Genomic DNA, 21772 nt, shown 5'->3' with positions numbered 1-21772 from the left:
ATCACATTTTTCGGGTATGATTTTCATGCCCGACAAAACTGATGAAAACATGGTTATCTGTTTAAACCCTTACACAGATATTGTGTGTGAGCTACTGCTGCAGCATCCCCTTCTCCGCCATCTCCCCTACCATCTAGAAGTGCCTTTTATGGTCCAGTGATCAAGCAAGAATTTTCACCTAAACGGTTGTTTGCCCCTCATCAGTATGCAGTAGGTCTCTGGCTTAGTCTGTGAGGGGCCTATAACTAGGGGCAGAAGCGGTGTTGTGTCTGCTTAAGGAGAGCACCCAAAAAGTGTTTCGAGACGCCTAGGGGGTTAGTGCATATGGGGATGGTATAGTCTCTCCCCAAGGAGAGCACCCAGAAGGGGTGTGCGGACATCTAAAAGCTAAGTAAGGAGACTTATAAGACCTACTGCATACTGATGAGGGTCAAACACCCCAATCTAATAGATGGCGCTGTAGAGGTTTTTTTCCATCTTTCTAATTCGCAAGGGTTCTCAAGACACACATCGACTGCAGCTGCAACAGAAATTGCGTGAAGACGACCTGACAAGCCCTTGGAATTCTTTCAGTGGACATTTACGAATGTGTGAACAAAATGCACAATTTTCAGACCCCACTCGGGCGACAAGTTCTCTGTTTGTACTCGGCACTACCAGTTTCCCTGAACTTCTGCATCCATTTCTTTGCAGTTCATGCACTCACAGGCTGCCTTCCTGGGTGTTAATGATTGAAAGCCTTGGCCACCTCATGTGAACTGCTGGTATCGACTATCAGAATGATCTCATTTCTGTCCTGGACTAATGCCATCTTTTCGTACCTGAAAAGACATGAGGTTAATCACAGAAGGGACAAAAGGTTTCAATAAAGACTTATGGAACACCCTGTGAACCCTCCATGTAGCTGGCAAACCCAGTTTGTAGGCGAGCGGGTTCACCACACGTGGGATGACAAAGGGACCCACGTAACGCGGCGCCAGCTTCAAAGATGGGACCCTTAATTTGAGATTTTTAGAAGACAGGTATACCTTCTGTCCCACCCTGTAAGGTTCAGATACAGACAGACTCTTCCCACTACGCAACTGCATACGAGCCCCCGTTGCTTCCAAGTTTTTCTGTACCTCTTTCCATACTCCCTGCCGTGTATCTGTGGTGACATCAGCTGCAGGACAGACAGATGGAGTAGGGATCGCTGTAAGGAAGTAAGGATGCTGACCGTATACACAAAAGAATGGAGATACCCCAGTGGAAGAACAAGTGCGGTTGTTTAGTGCAAACTCTGCCAACGGCAGGAACTCTGCCCACTGATGAGCCTTTTCACCAGCAAACAACCGTAAATATTGCACTAAATCCTGATTCTTCTGCTCAGTCTGACCATTAGTTTGCGGGTGGAATGCTGAAGAGAAGGAAAGCGACATTCCCAGGTTTCTGCAGAAGGCACGCCAAAACTGCGACACAAACTGAACCCCGCGATCAGATACAATGTTTTGGGGAACCCCATGTAGGCGAATTATTTCTTTTACAAAAATCTTGGCAAACTCTTTTGCCGATGGTAGCTTCTTTAACGCCACAAAATGTGCCATCTTTGAGAACCGGTCGACAACCACTAAGATAGTGGTGCACTTCTGGGATTCTGGTAGGTCAGTGATAAAATCTACCGATAACTGCGACCACAGACTAGAAGGTACCGGTAACGGTCTCAGAGGACCCTCTGGAGGACGCCGCTGACTCTTATTGCGTGCACAGACAGAGCATCCCTTAACAAAGTCGCGGATCTCCTGAGACATGCCTGGCCACCAGAAGTGTCTAGAACAAAGATCCAGGGTTCCCTGAAACCCTGGATGACCTGCAAGAACCGATAAGTGAGATTCATCCATGACTCTAAGACGTAAGGTCTCTGGCACAAACCATCTGCCCTCCGGCACCCTCGCAGGAGCATCCTGCTGAGCATTCTGTAGTTGAGGGACGAAGCTAGATTCTACAGCTGCCACCACCACGCCAGGTGCCAAGATATTCTCGGGGGTCATAGTCTCACTTTCCGGCACCCCGAAACTCCGTGACAGGGCGTCCGCTTTCACGTTCTTCTCTCCTGGGATATATGGACGAAATTAAACCTGGTGAAGAACAACGCCCACCTGGCTTGACGAGCTGTGAGTCTTTTAGCATTGCTGAGATATACCAAATTCTTGTGATCAGTATATATGGTAATAGGGTGTCTAGCACCCTCAAGATGTTGTCGCCACTCTTCTAAAGCCCATTTGATTGCCAGTAACTCACGGTTACTCACGTCGTAGTTGCGTTCTGCTAAACTAAACTTCCGCGAAAAGAACGCACATGGGCTATACCCAGATCTCCCACTGACTTCCTGCGACAATACTGCCCCTGTCCCCACCTCAGATGCATCTACCTCAATGAAAAAGGGTAGACGCGCATCCGGCTGTATTAACACCGGGGCATGCCCTTTTTAGATGACTAAAGGCCTCTAGGGCTGCAGGCGACCATTTTAATTGGGAGAAATAGCTGCTGGACAAATGAGCGTTTGTCCAACAACTATTGAAGGTGTATTTGCACTTTAAAGTACTGACACCAAGTGGATGACTCCGAACATGGTCGGCGTATCTGAGACTGATCTCATTAAAGCGGTTGTCTCACGATCGGATTTTATCACCTATCCATAGGTCTGATCACTGAGACCCTCCCACTAATTCCAAGAATGGGGGTCATGTGTCTCCCTTTTCTTGTCACTGTGGTTGCGTATGCATGACACTGCTCCATTCATTTTAATGAGGCTGATGGAAATGGCGGAGTACAAGTGATTGACTATCTCCATCAGTCCCATTGAAGATGCATAGAGAGGCACTATGTATGCTTGACCACCGCCATTCAGTCTCCTCCTCACTGATGGGGCAGTGCAGTGATACTGCAGTGAGGAGGGGAAGGGGTACGGGAACCTTGTTCTCGAGATCAGTGGGGGGCATCAGTGGTGAGACCCCACTTATCAGACTTGTATCACCTATTCTATGGATAGATGATAAAGGAAAATTGCGACACAACCCCTTCAATCCTTTCCAATCCACTGTCTGACCTCTGAAGACATTATGATTTAAGCTGTACAGCTCCAATGTTAGAAGACATCCACCGGGTTTCTCTTACTGTGTATTGCCAGCCTCTCTGCTGTCGGAGCCTATCCAACGTGTCACCTCATGCAGTACTGGCTTTAGCCAGGATATAGCGCCGTTGTATAATGGCAAAAAGAGTAAGCCCCCTAGGAAAACCAGGATTTCTGCCCTCCTCTTCACGCATAGGTGGGACTGCAAGTGATGAAACATTCATGACCCATCCTATCTAAAGCCAACTATATTTGTCATCACTGCTGATAACTGAGAAGAATAAGCCTGTCCCATATATTACTACTAGATGCAGGCTGTATTCTGCACCCCCATTCTCAATTTTTTAGGGAAAAACATTAAAATTTGTAATTCGCTCAAAGCCCACTGTAACCCATAGGCCTCATGCACACGGGGAAAATTGAGCAGCGGATTCCACGCTTGTCAACAGGCGCAGGCGATCCTCTGCTCAATGTGTCCATTGATGTGTGTGTAGGTTCTTCTCTCCACGCCCACCAGCAGATTTTATTTGTGGCCTCTCCGTGCTGAAATAAAATCGCAGCATGCTGTATTTTTAGAGCGGATACACAGGACCGGCTCCATTGGAGTCAATGGAAGCCATCCCTGCCGGTGCACTTCTGCAATAATCATTGCGGAATTGTTGCGGATCCGCGTCATCACCTAAGCAACGGCGCAGAGAAATCTGTACTGTGCATGTGCCATCGGAGTCACATCCGCATACAGAAGAAAAGATCATCTCACAGGTATGCAGGGTCACGGGCAGCAGGCACGGGAGTAATTCTGTGTGGGATTTCCCATATCCGCACGTGCCCGTGTGCACGAGGCCTTATACAGAAAACACAATGTTGTTGTAACTGTTAATAAAACTGAAAAATTGTTGTGGCTCCAGAAGTCTGTTTTATTTTTCAACTATTGGTATATTTCCATTAGCTGGACCCTAGTCTTGTGGATGGGCACCTGTCATATTTTCTGGGCGCAGTCGGATTTACTGGTTTGACTGCTTTTCTCGGTATGAAGGAAAAAGGTCATGTGATTCCTGGCGCCAATCAGACAATGGTTGTTAGTGGCGCTGCTGGAGCCTGTGGGTCATTGGCTGGACAGGTAAGTGATATGGAGTAGGAAGGCAGGCACTCATTTCTTGGCTTCCATGAGCTGATATGTGGAGTGTGTGTCTTTATGACCCTAGTTTCTAATACTGTTATGCTACAAACGCCTTTGCTTCTTTACTACAAGTAAGGCTGGCTGTCCACGGGCAATAGTTCATAGCGTCGTCCGCGGCGATAAATCGCACGTAGATCACTCTTGAACCGCTTTCCATAGGATAACAATGATAAGCGCAGCCTGATGTACACGAACGGGAAATCCATCGCAATTTTCCGCTAGAGTCTAAAAATTATAGCATGCCGTGATTTTCCGCGATGAGCCTATCATAATGATCGGTTCATCGCAGTGACTTTAAATGATCTCCCGCGGCGGAAATCTGCCCACGAGAATCCGCCCGCCCGTGGATAGGCGGACTAAAAATATATTAACTATGTATTGCCCTTACAATATGATAAGGCCTGGTGTATCCTCCATGCCTTCCTTGCGGACATACAGTATCTCTAACTGTCTTAAAGGAGAGAATAATCACAACTATTGGTGCAAAGGAAAGTGGGTGGGAATTGCAAATGAGATAGAACTCCTAAAGCCCAGAACAGGGTATTGTTTTTATGGCGTAGACACTGGCAAAAATTACAACTTTTTTCTAGGGGTCAGTATGATCGCGATGATTCTAAATTTATTTAGTTTTTTTATGGCTTAACTATTTTTAGAAAATAACATTTCTTGAAATATATATTTTCTGTCACCATCTTCTGACCTCCTCTTTTATCTTTCCATCCATGTTGCTGTGTGAGGGCTTGTTTTTTGCAGGATGATCTGTGGTTGCTATTGATACCATTTTGGTTTGCATACGACTTTTAGATTGCTTTTATTACATTTTTCTAAAAAAACTCAATTCTGGCATTGTGTATTTTTGTTCTCATGAGATTCACCATTCGGGATAAATAATATATTATTTTGTTAGATTTTTTTTAATAATGTTTTTGTTGAGCAATCAAAAACAATGACAATAATATACTTTTTGAAAGCATCTTTGGAATCTTTGAGTTTAATCAAAATATACATTAACAAAATATAAGATAACTTCAGATATCTGCCATCCAATCATTATATAGATAGAGTAGATAGAGTCTATAATTTAACAAACAACACAAATAAAAGAGAGAAAGAAAAGAAAAAAATAATTAAGACCTACCAGCTTATAGATTATCTCCTTTTCTTGAAACCTTAAATTAAGTAATTTGTGGCTGTTTTCTATACACAAAACAGACCTCCACCTGTTTAACGGAGATTTTTGGGAAAAGGTACCCATGAAAAAGAGTTCCCCATGACCCCAGCATGGCAAACATTTGATAGATTTAACTTTTATGGGCACAGTAACACCAAATATGTGTTTGGCTTTTTGTGTTTTTTTTTACTTAATTCAACTTCTTTTCCACTCATTTTTAGGCTGGGTTCACACTGGGCAGATGTGCCGCGGAAATTCCGTCCGGAATTCCGCCGTGGCAAATTCCCCTGCGGCCGCTAATCACGGGATTAGCCAGCAATGTGGATGAGATTTCTCAGAAATCTCGTTCACACGGACAGCGAATCTGCCGTGGCAAAGCTGGCGCTGTGTCGCGGTTTCGCTGGGCGCAGCATGTTCATTTTTTTTCTCCCACTGCGGCCGTGCTCTCCTCTATGGGAGCGCCATCCGTGACTGAAAAGCGAGCGGCCAGGCTGCTTCAAAACCCTAAGTGCCGCAGGTTTTGAAGCAGCGGATTCCTGGCGGAAATCTCGCGGTTTTTCGCTGCCAAACCGCGAGATTTCTGCCTGGAATCTGCCCAGTGTGAACCCAGCCTTACAGTTTTTCTGTGTTTCCTAAGGGGACTTAAACTTGCGATCATTTGATCACTCAAACAATTTAATACAATACTATGGTATTGCATTACACTGTGTTTTATCAAGATGCGCCACAGGCACACCTTGATTGGCATTAATTCACGGCTATTAGAGATGAGCGAGCATACTCGCTAAGGGCAATTACTCGATCGAGCATTGTCCTCAGCGAGTACCTGCCTGCTCGGAAGAAAAGGTTCGGATGCCGGCGGCGGGCGGGGAGCGGTGGAGGAGAGCGGGGAGGAACGGAGGGGAGATCTCTCTCTCCCTCTCTCCCCCCTGCTCACTGCCGCAACTCACCTCTCACCCGCACCGGCAGCCGAACCTTTTCTTCCGAGTGGGCAGGTACTCGCTAAGGACAATGCTCGATCGAGTAATTGTCCTTAGCAAGTATGCTCGCTCATCTCTAATGTCTATGCTGGGGGGCTTCAGAAGGCCCCTGGATGCTATGATAACTAAACAGCATCTTGCAATCTCATTGCACGGGGACCGTTTAGAACACCCAAAATTTCATTAGGGTATTTAAAAAGTCAACAGCCACGATTAGCATGAGCGCTGATTGTGGCTATTGCAGACGGATGTTAGCTGTCACAGACAGCCAGCACCCACAGTGTATGGAGTGGGATCAGCTCCTGATTCCGCTCCATGCAAACCCTGGACCCGGAGGACGTACATGTTCCTTTAAGGAACTTGTCACATTTCTAATGTAATAGGTTCTCTTTAAATGTATTTACAAAGTCAATAGGCATGACACATTCAATTAGCTTATGTTCTATAGATTGGACGATTCTTTGGCTGCTCTCGGATCATTGGAATTTGTGGGACAAATGAGAAGTGTTCAGTGTTGACCTCCGATTTTGGCTTTGATGCCGCACTGAATTACAAGAAAGCGCGTCTTGCAGATAAGTTAAGAGAATGCTGTCCTAGTGGAGTGGATGTGTACTTTGATAATGTCGGAGGAGAAATTAGTGATCTTGTTATTAGTCAGGTAAATATCAATATTCCAATGTAATGAAACACTGACTTATTTTTCTTGGTGTCCTTTTTGATTCATCCAAATTGTGAAATGTCTATATTAATTGAAGGCGTTCTGAGACTAGAAAGTTATGGCCAATTTCTTCTAGAAACCGGTGCCACTTTTGTTCTTGTACGGTGTATGGTATTGGGGCTAAGCTACAATACCAGACACTGCCAACGGGCAAAAGTGGCACCATTTCTTGAAGCAAGCAGTAATGTCAATTTTCCAGATTATTCTTTTCACAAATGAGTTTGTCTGAAGCCTAACTCCATTCAAAATCTGAGTATTCAGGTGGGACTGTAGTTACCATTGATAGATGTCGTCCAGGACTAGAAAAAAGGTCTGCCTATAGGATGTGCTTGGTATGGCCGTTCAGTTTTATTCATTTAAATGGGGATGAGATGCAATACCAGACACAGCCCATGGACAGACGTAGCATTTTTATGGAATAATGGCAGGTTTTTCTTCTACTCCTGGATAAGAGTTCATTCACATCAGTGTTGGTGGTTCCATTCGACATCTCTGTTGCTGAATTGCGTAGAAAAGACCCCAAAACAGAACAAAATAGCAGAGTATGCTGTGCTTATTTCATCCTATAAAATGATGGAAGCCCATTCAGAAACCGAATGGACCCCATTATTATCCATGTGGTGCTTTTCGATTCCATCGTATGACTGTTCTGCTCGGCTGCTGAGTTTCATTTTTGTAGCACAATCAGCATATTTTTCACTGCAGAAAATATGCTATGGATTTTGGTGCAAATCCACATTATATGTAGATCTTGACCTCATTTAAAGAGGTGCAATCTGTTCTGATAGTCCACATTATATGTCAATTAAACACAGATTTTTTTTCGCACCATTGTTGATGAGATATCTTAAAGGGTATTTTGGGGACCATTTTTACTCTTCTCCACTTATTTTAATATCTAAGATTCAAGGACTTTACTATATGCATTGATTTTTCTTTTTACTTGCTGCGATCCGCCTTTTTGACAGCTGGTCATGGGGTGCGCTAATGCTGGTTATTTGCATATTGCACTGACATCACGTCTACTACACTCACTTCCACTCCTGTGCATCATGTAAATTAGAGGCATTGTGTATATTTAAGTGATCAAAAAGTTTTCCAGGTCCCTAGGTGACATGGGATGGCTTTGACAATAAGTGGCAAATTATTTGGCATTGGAAACCCCATTAAAATCTCATCTGCATGGCTTGTACTGTGAATGCTGCCGATTGTCTGCGGCTTTTATATCCCATATGAACCCTCCCTTAAAATGACCCACAATTAATAGAATAAAGGAGAATAAAAATATTTTTGCTTTTAAAATTAGATGGCCAAGAACAGCAATATTATTGTATGTGGTCAAATCTCACAATACAACACGGATTTTGCTTATCCACCTCCTATACCAGCCCAAACAGCGGCCATACTGAAAGAGCGCAATATTACAAGGTTGGTGTTTTTTCTACAATATATATATATTTTTTTTTTATTTGGCTACCGTCTGATAATGTTGGGTAGAAAAATAAAGCCGTCTATTAATTTAGCTGACTACCAAATGGAGGAGCCAATAACACCTGTGCAGGACACCGATGAGACAGCCACTCACACTGCCTCTTGATAATGAGGGGGGTGGCTGCTTGGTGTACACTCCCACACATGGTGGATACAGGGCGCCAGACCATACTGATATATGTAGTTCACCATGCAGACCAGCAACCTATTAATGACTCTGTGATAATTCGGCGGGTTGCCCTGCATTTCCATCAGAGAACCACATTACCACATTGGTACAGCCACCCTGGGCTCCCCATGGAGTCTTAATGCCACACTGCATGTGAATGATAGATAATAAATGCAAGGCATTGGTTGGATGTTGGCCAAGATACATGAGCCCACTAACCACTTCACGGTTCCTTGCGTTGTAGTGGGTTCCTACACTAATATAAATGCATCACAGAAGGGGAAATAAAAAATTAAAAACAATCACAGATAATGGCCGTTACTTACTGAGTGAGGAGTGCATATAGATGGTACCTGCAGTCAAATGAAAATCTGGAAAAAACATTTATTCATGCTACATTTTAAGTTACATTGATGTCAAAATGTAAACAAAAAAAATTAAATGTTCTGAATGCAATTCTGTAGAACAGATTTGAAAATGTTTATTTGAATTTTGGACAGGGAAATATCTGTAGTCTTTGACTATGTCGATCACTTTGAAATGGCTATTGAGCAGCTCGGTGAGTGGGTGAGAACAGGAAAATTGAAGGTACGTCCAAGAGGAGGTATTGATTGGTGATGGTTAACCCCATATCATCATTAATATATTGGAAAAAAGATTGGTGGAGATCCTTCAAAATAACCCATTACTCACTCGTTGTTCAGTAAAGCTGATTTTATGTAAGAACAGTAGCCTTAAGATGTTACCAAGGGCATGATTGGAATACTGTTCAAAAGTCCTGTTCCAGCATGCCCCCGGTTTAATATCCAAGAAGTTACGGACGGGTTTCCTTTAACCCCTTGAGTGGCACGCCCGGAAATTTTCCGGGACGAGCTCCACTGCTCATAGCGACATAGCCCGGAAGATTTCCGGGCTATGTATCACTATGGGAGCTGCAGAGCACAATGCCACAAGCTGTGACAGTGTGCTCTGCCTGCACTGTCCCACAGAGAACAAAGCAAGGGCTTTGAAAAACCAGCAGAAGATATTGCCGATATGCCGGCAATCTCCTGCTTTGTTTACAGGTTGCCATGGAGACCACCGGCTTGTCAGAAGCAAGCCGATGGTCTCTGTGGCAGGGAGAGCTGGTGCTTGGCTGTGAGAGGACATCTAGGTACCAGCTCTTACAGCAGAGATCAGAGAAAACCTCCGATCTCTGCTGTGTTAACCCTTTACATGCTGCAGTCTATGTGACTACAGCATGTAAAGGGCTGTCACTGCAGCATGTAAAGGGCTGTCACCATCGGACCCCCGGAATGTGATCAGGGGTCCTGATGGGTCCTGTGGAAGTCCCCTAAAGGGACAAAAAATAAAAAAATAAAAGTAAAAAAATTATAAAAAAATAAAATAAAAACACTTGTCTCCCTTTACTTTGTAAAAAATCAAAAATACAATCACACATGTGGTATCCGTGCGTCGTAATGACCCAGAGAAGGAAGTTAATACATTATTTAACCCCTTAATGACATGGCCCCTTTTTTTCTTTTTTCCCCATTTCTTTTTTTCCTCCCCCCTGTTTAAAAAATCACAACTTGTCCCGCAAAAAACAAGCCCTTATATGGCCATGTCAATGGAAAAATGAAAAAGTTATGGCTCTTGAGACGCAACTGCAAAATTAGTTGAAATTCAATGATTAGACCATTTTAAAAAACCTGCCCTGGTGAGCACGACAGGGTGGTAGGAAACCTGCCACTCAGGGGGTTAAATAAGGTACCTACTTGCAGTGTGTTTCCTGTATAGCAGAACCATCGTCATTTGTAGTAAAACATTGTCCATTTTTACCACATTGTTTTGGCCACAGAACTCACGACCGCTATATATACGGGTAGCCTAAAAGTCATAGGCGAGTCGGTAATTATGTAGATTTTGTCTAGAGGTGGAACAACACTAACAGTTGGCTTGGTCGCATTACTGTTTTATACTAAGTCTAGCTTTGTTTCATTTTCTATAGCTTTCGGATTCCTAGGGTCATATATTCCTCAGTCCCTGCCCCCTGATATCTAACACAACGACTATGTTCACATCTGTGTTCGCAGCTTCTGTCGAAGATCTGTCGAAAAAAGATCCTACATGCAGGACTTTTTATTCAGTAAAATACTGGATAGATGAACAGAAAATTGAATGGACACCATTATAGTCAATGAGGTCCATTCAGCATCATTCAGTTCCATCATAAATCAAATCTGTTTAGCCAGCAGATTCCCCCTGCTCAGTAACAGAGCCGGAAAACTGAATCCCCTAACTCGAGTGTGAACATAGCCTAAATCTGTTCTTGGCAACTGAGTGCTACCAAGCGGTTCGGGAGATAATGTGAAGAGGAACACAATCTCCGATTCCATCTCCTCCTTATCTCAGTACAGGCTTCATTAATATATTGACACTGTTTCTTACATTTTAATATGAAATTGTTTTATTACATCTCCTGTGCAGGTTAAAGAGACTATTACACACAGAATTGAGAACACGGCAGGTAAACAAGTTTTTTTTCCATATGAAATATTGCAGTTTTTAAACTTCTGTAAAAGGATTAAAGAGATTATACAACTTGGACAGGACTGTGTTAGAAGGGCCCCCTGCCGATAATTTGTTCAGAGTGTGTCCTGCAGATAGGACCCCCAGTATGAAGCTGTTATATGGGGGCACTGTGGCAGAAAGTGTTAAGTCCCTTTTACATGAAACAATTGTCGATCAAACGAGCAAAAGTGAACGATCAGCCTTCCGACTAAACACAGCCGGCAATAAAAACAGCAAGCTAAATTGTTCACTTTTCGTTCATTTCATGAAGGCATAATAATCATCGTTGGCTCGTTCACTAACCACTTGGTTTAAATACTGATCATTCAGCGAATGTGAGCATCTGAACAATCACTCATTTGAATGAGCCAACACAAGAAATCAGCAGATCTAAATGGACCCTTACTCTGCGGTGCCACCACAAAGGAAATGGAACAGGACACAGGTTTTTAAAATCAAAGGAGTGAAATTTAACAAGCCCTGGATGTCAGATTTCTGGCATAAAAAAGCCACAACTTTTTGCGCAACCTTGTTGATGCAAAAATTTGCGTCTTTTGGTCCCTTTTGCAAAATGTGGGAGAGGCTTACTGGTAGGGGGCATGGCCATCTGCAACCCAATTTACATCAGAAGTTTATAGATGAAATGTACCTGAGGTCATAGCTGTAGATTTCACAGTTTGGCACCTTTGGCCAGACATGCACCAAGAGCTATGCATCTGTTAAACTTGCCACGCATCACTATAGGGAAGTCTCTACTTGATGGCTGAAGTTGTCAGACACATGTGCTACTTATCTTGGGGAGCGGTTAAATTATAGGATCAAGCAATCCAACCAGTCCGACTGAATTTCTTTTCTGGGGCTGCATTCCCACGAACGTATATCGGCTCGGTTTTCACGCCGAACCGATATACGTTGTCCTCGTGTGCAGGGGGGGGGGGGGATGGAAAAGCCAGGAGCAGGAACTGAGCTCCCGCCCCCTCTCTGCCTCCTCTCCGCCCCCCTGCACTATTTGCAATGGGGAGAGGCGGGACGGGGACGTGGCTAATTCTCGGAACTTAGCCAATATACATTCGTCTGAATGCAGCCTAAAAGAGATAATAAGCGTGATTAAGGCCCATTTACACGGACAGTTTATCGCAGTGATCGTTTTGGCGATAATCAGTGCATGCAAATGGGCGCGGGGCACCCGCTTTTCGGGCACTGTTAGCTGATCTTTAAAATCAAGCTAACCTAAAAATCGTCACTCACTTTTAGCAGCAGCTACTTAAATACCAATTAATACTTTATTCAAAATGATCGCTCATAGCTGTCACTCAATCTCTCGTTTTTAGCGATCTTTGAGGGATCATCTGCTGGTGTAAATGGGCCCTTAAAGTAGCTCTAATAATACTATAGGGATCTTGAATGTATGCAGTAACCTAGTAAACTTCCACTTGAAGAATATACAGCTCCAGTTGGAAACTATGGCAAAGTTAATTTAATAGTGCCTTTACTGCAGCATCTCAATTAATTACTCAACATTGACAAGCTGCAGTCTGTGCCCTGCAATCAAAGTACAGACCATTGTATGTAGCCCTCTTCTGCCCCTCCGGTTCACCTTAGGACACTAGTATTCAACCTGTGTCTCTCCAGTGATTGTGAAACTGCAGTTGTCAGCATGCCCTGACAGCATTCATACAGGGAGTACACAACAGATGAGGAATCAAGTAGTGTCAGCCGCCACACCAATTTGGGCTCTACTGCAGCGTAGAATTCTGCCATTTTTAAAATCCACGCAATATTTCGGATTTTGGTGCTGAATATTCCACAGTATTTTTTAATATTCTGTCCCGTGGGATAGGTCCATAAGAGACTCCCTAATGAATGAATTACAATGGAAGACTTTTTTTTTTTGTTTCTCTAGAATATCCCTTAAAGGCTAGGTGCACACTAACTCTAAGGCTGCATTCCCACGAACGTATATCGGCTCGGTTTTCACGCCGAGCCGATATACGTTGTCCTCGTGTGCGGGGGGGGGGGGAGGATGGAAGAGCCAGGAGCAGGAACTGAGCTCCCACCCCCTCTCTGCCTCCTCTCCGCCCCTCTGCACTATTGGGGAGAGGCGGGCCGGGGCTAATTCTCGGAACTTAGCCCCGCCTCTCTCCATTGCAAATAGTGCAGAGGGGCGGAGAGGAGGCAGAGAGGGGGCGGGAGCTCAGTTCCTGCTCCTGGCTCTTCCATCCTCCCCCCTCCTGCACACAAGGACAACGTATATCGGCTCGGCCTGAAAACCGAGCCGATATACGTTCGTCTGAATGCAGCCTAACTGCAAGTTTCGCCATAGAGACTTGAACGCAACTCGTGACAGACAGCACATGAACTCCAGTCCGTGTGCCGTCTGAAAGATGCAGCACATTGATGTGCATTGGTACGTCCTATTTTTCGTTTGTTAGACAACAGATACAGGACGTGCCATGAATCCTTTCATACGGCTCCATGGAAAAAAAATCCCAAAAGTCCCCAAAACTTTGTGATAAGGATTCTCAGTGAAGCTTGGCAAATTGGACATCTCATAAAAATGTGCACACAAAGGAGATTAAATCCCTAACAAAAACCACACCATTTGGTGGTGGTCTTGTTGCAGTGCGTTACATTGACTTGCTGTGGATTTAAAGAGAACCTGTCACTGGGTTCATGCTGCCTCAACCACGGGCAACATGACTCCAGGACAGTTATGCTGCCCCTTGCTCAGGCAGAATATGAACCTGTCCCTTTAAAATCTACACCTTCACCTCAATAACAAATCTCATCCACAGGGTTTGTACTGTAAAAGTTGTGGATTTTCCTCAGGTAATCCTACTAAAATCCATAGTGTTGGGCACTGTGTGCCTATACTCTCAAGATATACTGCACATAAAATTACTACAGTGGGTAAGTAAATTTTTTTTTTTTTTACTCACCCTAAAGTGTTTTTCATTTTGTTCATTGTGGACACAGATGAAGACTGTGAGAACAGAAACAAAGTCCTTCATTTGTACGGAGACCATCGGGGTAACCCAGGCCTCAGCCATCCAAGGCCTCCAACTAAATCTGAGCATGAAAGTCGGACCCCACCCAACGTCCCAGGTGGAGGGCCGATTCCCTATTTAGGGATATTTGGTTTGCCCATCATGTCTCAGACACCTGGGTTCGGGAAGTTGTCTCTGGAATATGCTATAGAATTTCGGGTGAGGGCCGTCCTTCATGCGGCAGATCTAGTGGGAGAGTCCTTGGATGGCAGAGGCCTGGGTCGCCAAGGGGGTCTCTGTTTAAATGAAGGGCTTTGTTTCTGTTCCCACAGTCCTTTAGCTGTGTCCCCCAATGATGCGGGCGAGAAAAGAAACTGTCAGCCTGCACCATCTTTACAGTTTTTATTTGTGTTAATAAGCTGTATCTGTAACAGAGCTGTGCAGACAACCAGCATAGGGGCGAGAACACCTACCTTCACTTTGTTTTAACAGAAGTGAGAAATTGTGAAGAAGTGAACTATATTAGGATTTCTGGTTTATATTTTTTTGTTTGTGTGTTAGCCCATTTATGTCTTTTAATATATCCCTAATAAAGAATTTATATTTTAGTCTGTTACTGTGAAAACAGTAATGACTGCGCAGCAAACTGAAGCTTGGCAGGCGCTCGGCCCCATAGATATGCAAGACTTCTTCAGGTACTTTTACATGTAGCAATAATCCTTCGCCTGAGCAAACGATGTCACAGTGTACTCGAGCGGGCTGTTTAAAACACAAAAATACATTGCTGCCATTTTATTTTATTATTTTTTATAGGATCATAAACTGTATAAGTGAATGAGAACGACTGAACGATCAGTGTTTAAACCGAACGATTAGCAAACGAGTCAACGATGATTTTCATGCTTCCATAAAATGAACATTGAATGATAAGTCAATTAATTATTGTTCAATTGTTGGCTGTGTTTATACTGAATGATTATTGTTCATATTCAAACAATGCAGCTATTTTTTTTCTCTATAAGGCCTCATGTCCGCAGGTGGATTGGATTCCGCATGCGGGAGCATGTATCAGAGTCCGACCCTGCCCTTGGCAGAGGACCCTGCGGTTACCTCTCTGTTTTTTCTGCGTGCTGTGCAGGTTTTCTATTACTGGGTCTGTGGATGCGCCAGCGGCACACACAGTACTTTTTTTTTTTTACTAATTTCCTGCAGATACCGTGGCATAATTCAATTGCGGACGGGCAATCCGCACTGAAATGGAGCATGCTGCAAATCTTTTTTCCAGTCCGCTAATCGAAGCTGCATGCTTTATTTCATCCCTATGGGCAGCTTGGTTTGCGGATTCAGGCTTCACTGTATACATAAGCCAAATTCATACAAACCTATTACAGCTACACTGGATGTAACCCTCCTAAATTAACATCATTAGAGATCCCTATGTTAATTCAGGTAACTAGACAGGTGGTAGGCCCGGTATTTGCTTATATTATTCTCATGTGAAGCGCTTTCTGCAAAATGTTACTATTTGATAATTGTATTTGTAAATGTTTAGGCCTAATTCCCACGGGCGGATTTCCGCTGCGTATCACGTGGCGCAAATCCGCAGCGTTGCCCTGCAGATGTTAGGTTCTATTGAACCTAGTAGCTCAATGCTCACGGTGCAGAATTCCACCATGGTATTCCGCCCCGTGAAACCACCCGCGGCATGTTCTATTTGCCGCGGGCGGACGGCTTCCATTGCAGTAGCACAGCGGTAGATAGCGTGAAAACACTTTCCCGCCCACATCATATGACGCTGTGGGCGTGTCATGATGCTGCCAGAGCTTCATGCGCTGAACTGCGCATGCGTGCCGGAACGGGATGCGGGATATCGGGCAGCGGATCCGGAGTGGAGTATGGGGTCTCTGAGGTAGCGCAGTGAAGGATTCCGCTGCGGAATTTCGCTTGCAGAGCCCGTCACGGCCGTGGGCACTAGGCTTTATGCATAAAGTTGCTAGAAGTGGTTCATGTACTAATGTAACAGATACAGTAAAACCTCTACTAAGGCCAATTTCGAGTAAGGCCTCCGGTCCCTGGGCGATTCTTTGTGTTATCCACAGTGATGAGCTGCACGTAGGTAACGCTTTTCATAGGATAACGATGGAAAGTGCAGCCTGATGTATACGAGCAGAAATCTGCCGCGATATTCTTGCTTGTGTATAAAGAAATCGCAGCATGCCGCGATAAACCCATCACAATGATAGGTACATCGCAGTGATTGTTAGTGTTCTCCCGTGGCGGAAATCCACTTGTTTAAAATACAACGCCCGTGGACAGGCGGCCAGATTTTTTTAAGACAGAATTTTGTCTCTAATCACCCCGGCGTCTGCCAGCCTATGTAACCTTGCTGCTGAACCCACATGATCTCCTGATTCACGTCTCCTCCTCCTGCTGCTAATACAACCCACCCTTCTCCATCAACGGCGACGGGTAATATACTATTATGGTACTGTACAATTGCACTCCAAGGTAACACAGAGAACAGTGATAATGCTGAGGACAGATGATGTCACCTGCAGTCCTATGTAACACCACAGAAAACACAGTGATAACGCTGAGGACAGATTATACACTGTAGTACAGCAGATGTCATCTGCAGTCCTATGTAACAACACAGAACACAGTGATAACACTGACAGATGTCCTGTAGTACAGCAGATGTCACCTGCAGTCCTATGTAACACCACAGAGAGCACAGCGATAATGCTGAGGTCAGATTATGTAGTAGATGTTACCTACAGTTCTATGTAACACCGCAGCTAACACATAGTAACATGTTAAGTGTTCATTTATTCTTTGGTGTTTTTTGGAATGCCTAGAATGAATTAATTGGATTTACATTGATTCCTATGGAAATAATCACCTCGAATAGCAACGGTTACAGCTAAAGCCAATTGCTTTCGGACGGATTACCAACGTTAGTAGAGGTTTTACTGTAGATCACTTCTTTTGAATGGTTGTATAATAGCTTTATACTTTCCTCCTGCAGGTGCTTTTCTGTCCATGTTGAAAGGTGGAAATATAGGGAAGCAGATTGTACGGATAACTGGATAACTGTCTCATAATCAATAACGATGAAATTGACTTTTACATTTATTTCAATGTTGGATCCAAGCTACAAGAGACGTTGGATTACCTTATTCTCCATTAGAATCGCTTGCAGTCGTCAATCTCACAAAAAGCATACTGCATATTAGTTAGATCTTTCATAATGCAATCCACTTAATAGCAGAATAACCACTTGTAACGGTCTTCATTTAGAATGTGCAACAGTGATAAGTGCCGATATTTTTATTGAGAAAAAACCCTCAAGCCATTTATCTCAATTTGAACATAACTTTTATATTAAACATCTGTAAAAAATGCATAATGATAATAAAACCATTTAATCATGTGTTCAGCTTTCTTTAAAATACATTAAGCCCAATGTGTGTACAGAATAATAACAGGCATAGATTATTGAGAATGATTGAGGGATACAATCATACAACTAGATCAAGAACAATGGAAATGTACAATATTGTCATCCCTCTGAGCTGCACCAACAGTGCACTACAGAGCATCATAGCCCCATAGAAAATCTGTCACGGTCACATGCTCAATGTAATTTTCTATACAGTCACAATCGAATGTCAGAAAACTACAGGTGGATTTCCCCTTAAACATGAGGTATATCTGCGAGTCTAATGCATTTAAGGGTAAAACCAGTTGTGTGTATAGCTCCATAATAAATACAAACATAGGTGACTTTAAGAGGGCCATAATAAAGAGTGCATCTTCTAGTCCACATTACAGCCACAATATCCAGCTATCCCGTGGTTCTAATAAACAGGATGTTGATTCAGTTGCATGTAATTAGTTCTTGTATACTGGGTTTGGCAGAAGCATGTATACAGCAGTATATTTATAATGCCCTTTAACACTGCCTGGTTCATTGTTAGCAGCTTGCCTGACTGTAAAAGCTTGCTTTCCCACAGGACATTCAACTGAAGCGTTGATTTTAGCACAAAACACAATTGACTCCTGCTGACAATCTGCCAATATAGGCTGATTTACTTTACAGAAGTTTCAAAATGTTTGGCGTTGAAACCAGGTAGTAAATACGTGACAATTAGCAGCGATTTCTAGGTGTGCCCAGCAGCAGGCGGTGCCAGTTTAACAACCCTCATACATTATAATAACAGCTTGCTCTAGCTGTGGTCATTTGTGATGGTCAATTAGTATACAAGGTGCAGGTTTTAGTTGTGACCTAGAATAGAAAATAAAGACTTTGTGCAGGCCTAGAGGACCTTATGTGCTTTCTTCCACCAGCAACGGTAGAGTCTAGTATTGCAGCTTGGCTCCATTGACGTGAATGAGACAGAGTGGCAATACCATACCCAACCTGTGGCCAGAAGAAAGAAGCCTTATGTTTTTTTCAACCCTAGACAACCGCATTAAGGTGCTTAAAAATTTTTTTTTTTAAATCACATATTAGGTTATATGTGGAAGTGGCAAATTTGTTACCGTTTTTACACCTAAAATCTGTATCAGAGTATGGTATAATACAAGTGAGTACTGTCTAGAAAAATAATTAAAAACCCTGAATTTTAGTGCATTTCTTGAATTTTCAAATATAGGGCATGTGCTATATGTGGTCTATTTCAGCAGAATATCAAATTACTCAAATGCAGGTTGACACATCTACAGCAAAGTCCAAGAAGGAAAACTTCCACCACATGCAAACTTAAAGGACATGCTATAGAGCAAGAGGAGCCAAGCAGATCAATTATATAGGTTTTTGGGGACAGATTCAGTGTAACTTGTATTTTATGCAAGAAACCTCTGTCATTTCTGAGCTGAACAGTCCAATGGGTGGTGCTATAAGTGATTGACAACTACCCCTGTATGTAGTCATACACAGCTGCCAATCACTGATAAGCTCCGCCCATTGGACTGTTCAGCTCAGGATGAGCAGAGGTATAAATGAATGAAACACAAGTTATACTGAATCTTTCTCCATATAAGCTTTTGAATAAATTCAAGCAAAGCAAAAGGAAAAAATTGGGATTTTTGTTTTTTGGCAATTCTGTCATTTTAAAACAGCTTTTTTTGTACAGCACACATATGAAGGAAGACTTGCACCCCAAAATGCATACCCCTGTTTGTGTTGTTTTCAGAAATATACCCATTGTGGCCCTAATCTTATGTCCGCATGCACAACGGGCCCCAAAATGAAAGGAGTAATCGGTGGCTTTCAGAACATAGATTTTGCTTGAAGTCCTTTTAGGCCCCATTGCCCACTTGTAGAGTTCTTGAGCACCCAAAACCATATAGAACCCCCACAAATGACCCCATTTTGAAAACTAGACTCCTTAGCAAATTTATCTAGGGGTGTACTGTATATTTTGACCCCACAGTTTTTGAATAAATTCAAACAAAGCAAAAGGAAAAAATTAGGATTTTTGTTTTTTTGGCAATTCTGTCATTTTAAAAACAGCTTTTTTTGTACAGCGTACACATGAATAAAGACTTACACCCCAAAATGGATACCCCTGTTTGTACTGTTTTCAGAAACATACCCATTGTGGCCCTACAAATGACCCCATTTTGAAAACTAGACCCCTTATCGAATTTATTTATGGGTGTACTGTGTATTTTAACCCTACAATTTTTGAATAGATCTAAGCAAAGCAGTAGGAAAACATTACGATTTTCATTTTTTGGGCTATTGTGTCAATTTAAAAACAGTTTTTTTGTACAGCACACATATAAATGTAGACTTTCACCCCAAAATGGATACCCCTGTTTGTCCTGTGTTCAGAAACATACCCATTGTGGCCCTAATAGACTTACAGGACCCATGGCTAGGCCTACAATGAAAGGAATACCCGTTGTATTTCAGGGTACCACTGAAGAAATTTCAGGCCCCATTGCCCACTTATAGAGCCATTAAGTGGCCAAAACTATAAAGAACCCCCTCAAATGACCCCATTTTGAAAACTAGACCCCTTAACGAATTCATATAGGGGTGTACTGCAAAGCAGAAGGAAAAAGTTACGATTATCAATTTTTTTGGCAATTTTTTCGATTTAAAAACAGTTTTTTTGTACAGCACACATAGGAATGAAGACATTCACCCCCAAATGGATACCCCTGTTTGTCCCGAGTTCAGAAACATACCCATTGTGGCCCTCATCTACTTACAGGACGCATGGCAAGGCCTATAAAGGAGGGAACACCCGTTGGATTTTAGGGCACAACTGAATAAATTCCAGGCCCCATTGCTTATTTGTACGGAATAAAAATTGACTCCCTAAAAATTCCCGGCTCCTCCCCCACACACTCCGCTCCCTTTTTGGCGTTCGCAAATCTTAGATAAAAGTTATAATGTGAACTGTGTAGTATTTCCGAAGACAGGGGTAATTACGGAGGCTGGTTGGAATGGGGCAATAAAACCGGTATCCCCCCTACTCTCATGTATTTTGAGGGGCTTTTCGTGACCTCAGTAGCGGGTATGGGGTGTAAAAAGTGGCGTTCCGTGAGTCTTCGTAAGCTTGCTGAGGTGCGGCGGTCTCACACAGAAGGCGCTCAACAAGGTGCTCCTGGAACTGCAGGAAGGCGAGCGTTCCCGGGGCTTCTTGTAAATTACGTATTACAGGTAGCGGTCTGAATAACGCCGGGCGCACGCGGGTGCAGGCGTAATCCGCTTGCGGAGGCCCGCAGTGGATCCCAGCTGTGAGCCCGGCTGTGACCCTGCGTATGGCCACGTAATATACTGCGCATAACTGCGTACTCACACAGGCGGTCATGCGCAGTACACCTTTTTGTTGTTTGCATTTCCCGCACCGTCGCTTAGCGATGACGCGGGTACCCGCAGCCCGTACACAACGTAGTTGCCTATGGGCTGCGGGTATATCCATGACCATGGAGCACAATAGGCTCTATGTTGCGGATATCCGCGGTAAAATAGAACCTGCTGCGTTCTCTTTTCTGTGAGTGGATTACGCAATTCCAACCCGCTAATGTGAGCGGAATTGTGTAATCCAATGTGATTGATCTGTGTAATACCGCGGATCAGACGCATGCGGAATCCGTAATTCCCAGCCGGTCATGTGAGACCGGCCTAAGGTAGATCGCTACCTTATCATCACTTGACTGGGGAAAGCTCAACAAGGCCACCCGTCACTGCTCCAGACTCTCGGCGACTGTTGGTCGCTGGGAGCAAGGACATTTTAAGTTTCCTGGGCTCCCCGACTCCTGCGCATGTGTCCGGCTTTTTGCCGGCAATCGCATGTGCAGAATTCGGGAAGAGGATCGCGTCGGGGTTCAAATACGCAGGCCTCCGGTAAAAAGTTTCATCTCCTCTCACCGATCGCATCAGTGAGGGGAGATG

At 43.7% G+C, this 21772-nt stretch overlaps 1 protein-coding gene across 1 annotated transcript; it reads left to right on the top strand.

The window, feature by feature from the left end:
• Positions 1-4139: 4139 nt before the first annotated feature.
• Positions 4140-17791, top strand: LOC136632737 (prostaglandin reductase 2-like). Its single transcript, XM_066607898.1, has 6 exons — positions 4140-4229; positions 6889-7098; positions 8465-8586; positions 9319-9406; positions 11288-11327; positions 17387-17791. The coding sequence occupies exons 1-6, from the start codon at positions 4140-4142 to the stop codon at positions 17449-17451; spliced, it is 615 nt and encodes a 204-aa protein (XP_066463995.1). The 3' UTR covers positions 17452-17791.
• The last annotated feature ends 3981 nt before the right edge of the window (positions 17792-21772 follow it).

The sequence above is a fragment of the Eleutherodactylus coqui genome, chromosome 1 (assembly GCF_035609145.1).
Source record: "Eleutherodactylus coqui strain aEleCoq1 chromosome 1, aEleCoq1.hap1, whole genome shotgun sequence".
NCBI lineage: Eukaryota > Metazoa > Chordata > Amphibia > Anura > Eleutherodactylidae > Eleutherodactylus > Eleutherodactylus coqui.
Note: the sequence above shows the minus strand (reverse complement) of the source record. Positions and strands in the feature narration are given on the sequence as shown.

Excerpts from the sequence above, each read along its gene's own strand:
- LOC136632737 (XM_066607898.1), top strand. The coding sequence starts at position 4,140 with ATGAAGGAAAAAGGTCATGTGATTCCTGGCGCCAATCAGACAATGGTT. Across the intron at positions 8,587-9,318 it reads AAAGAGCGCAATATTACAAG|GGAAATATCTGTAGTCTTTG; the intron begins GTTGGTGTTTTT and ends AATTTTGGACAG. Across the intron at positions 11,328-17,386 it reads CAGAATTGAGAACACGGCAG|GTGCTTTTCTGTCCATGTTG; the intron begins GTAAACAAGTTT and ends TTCCTCCTGCAG.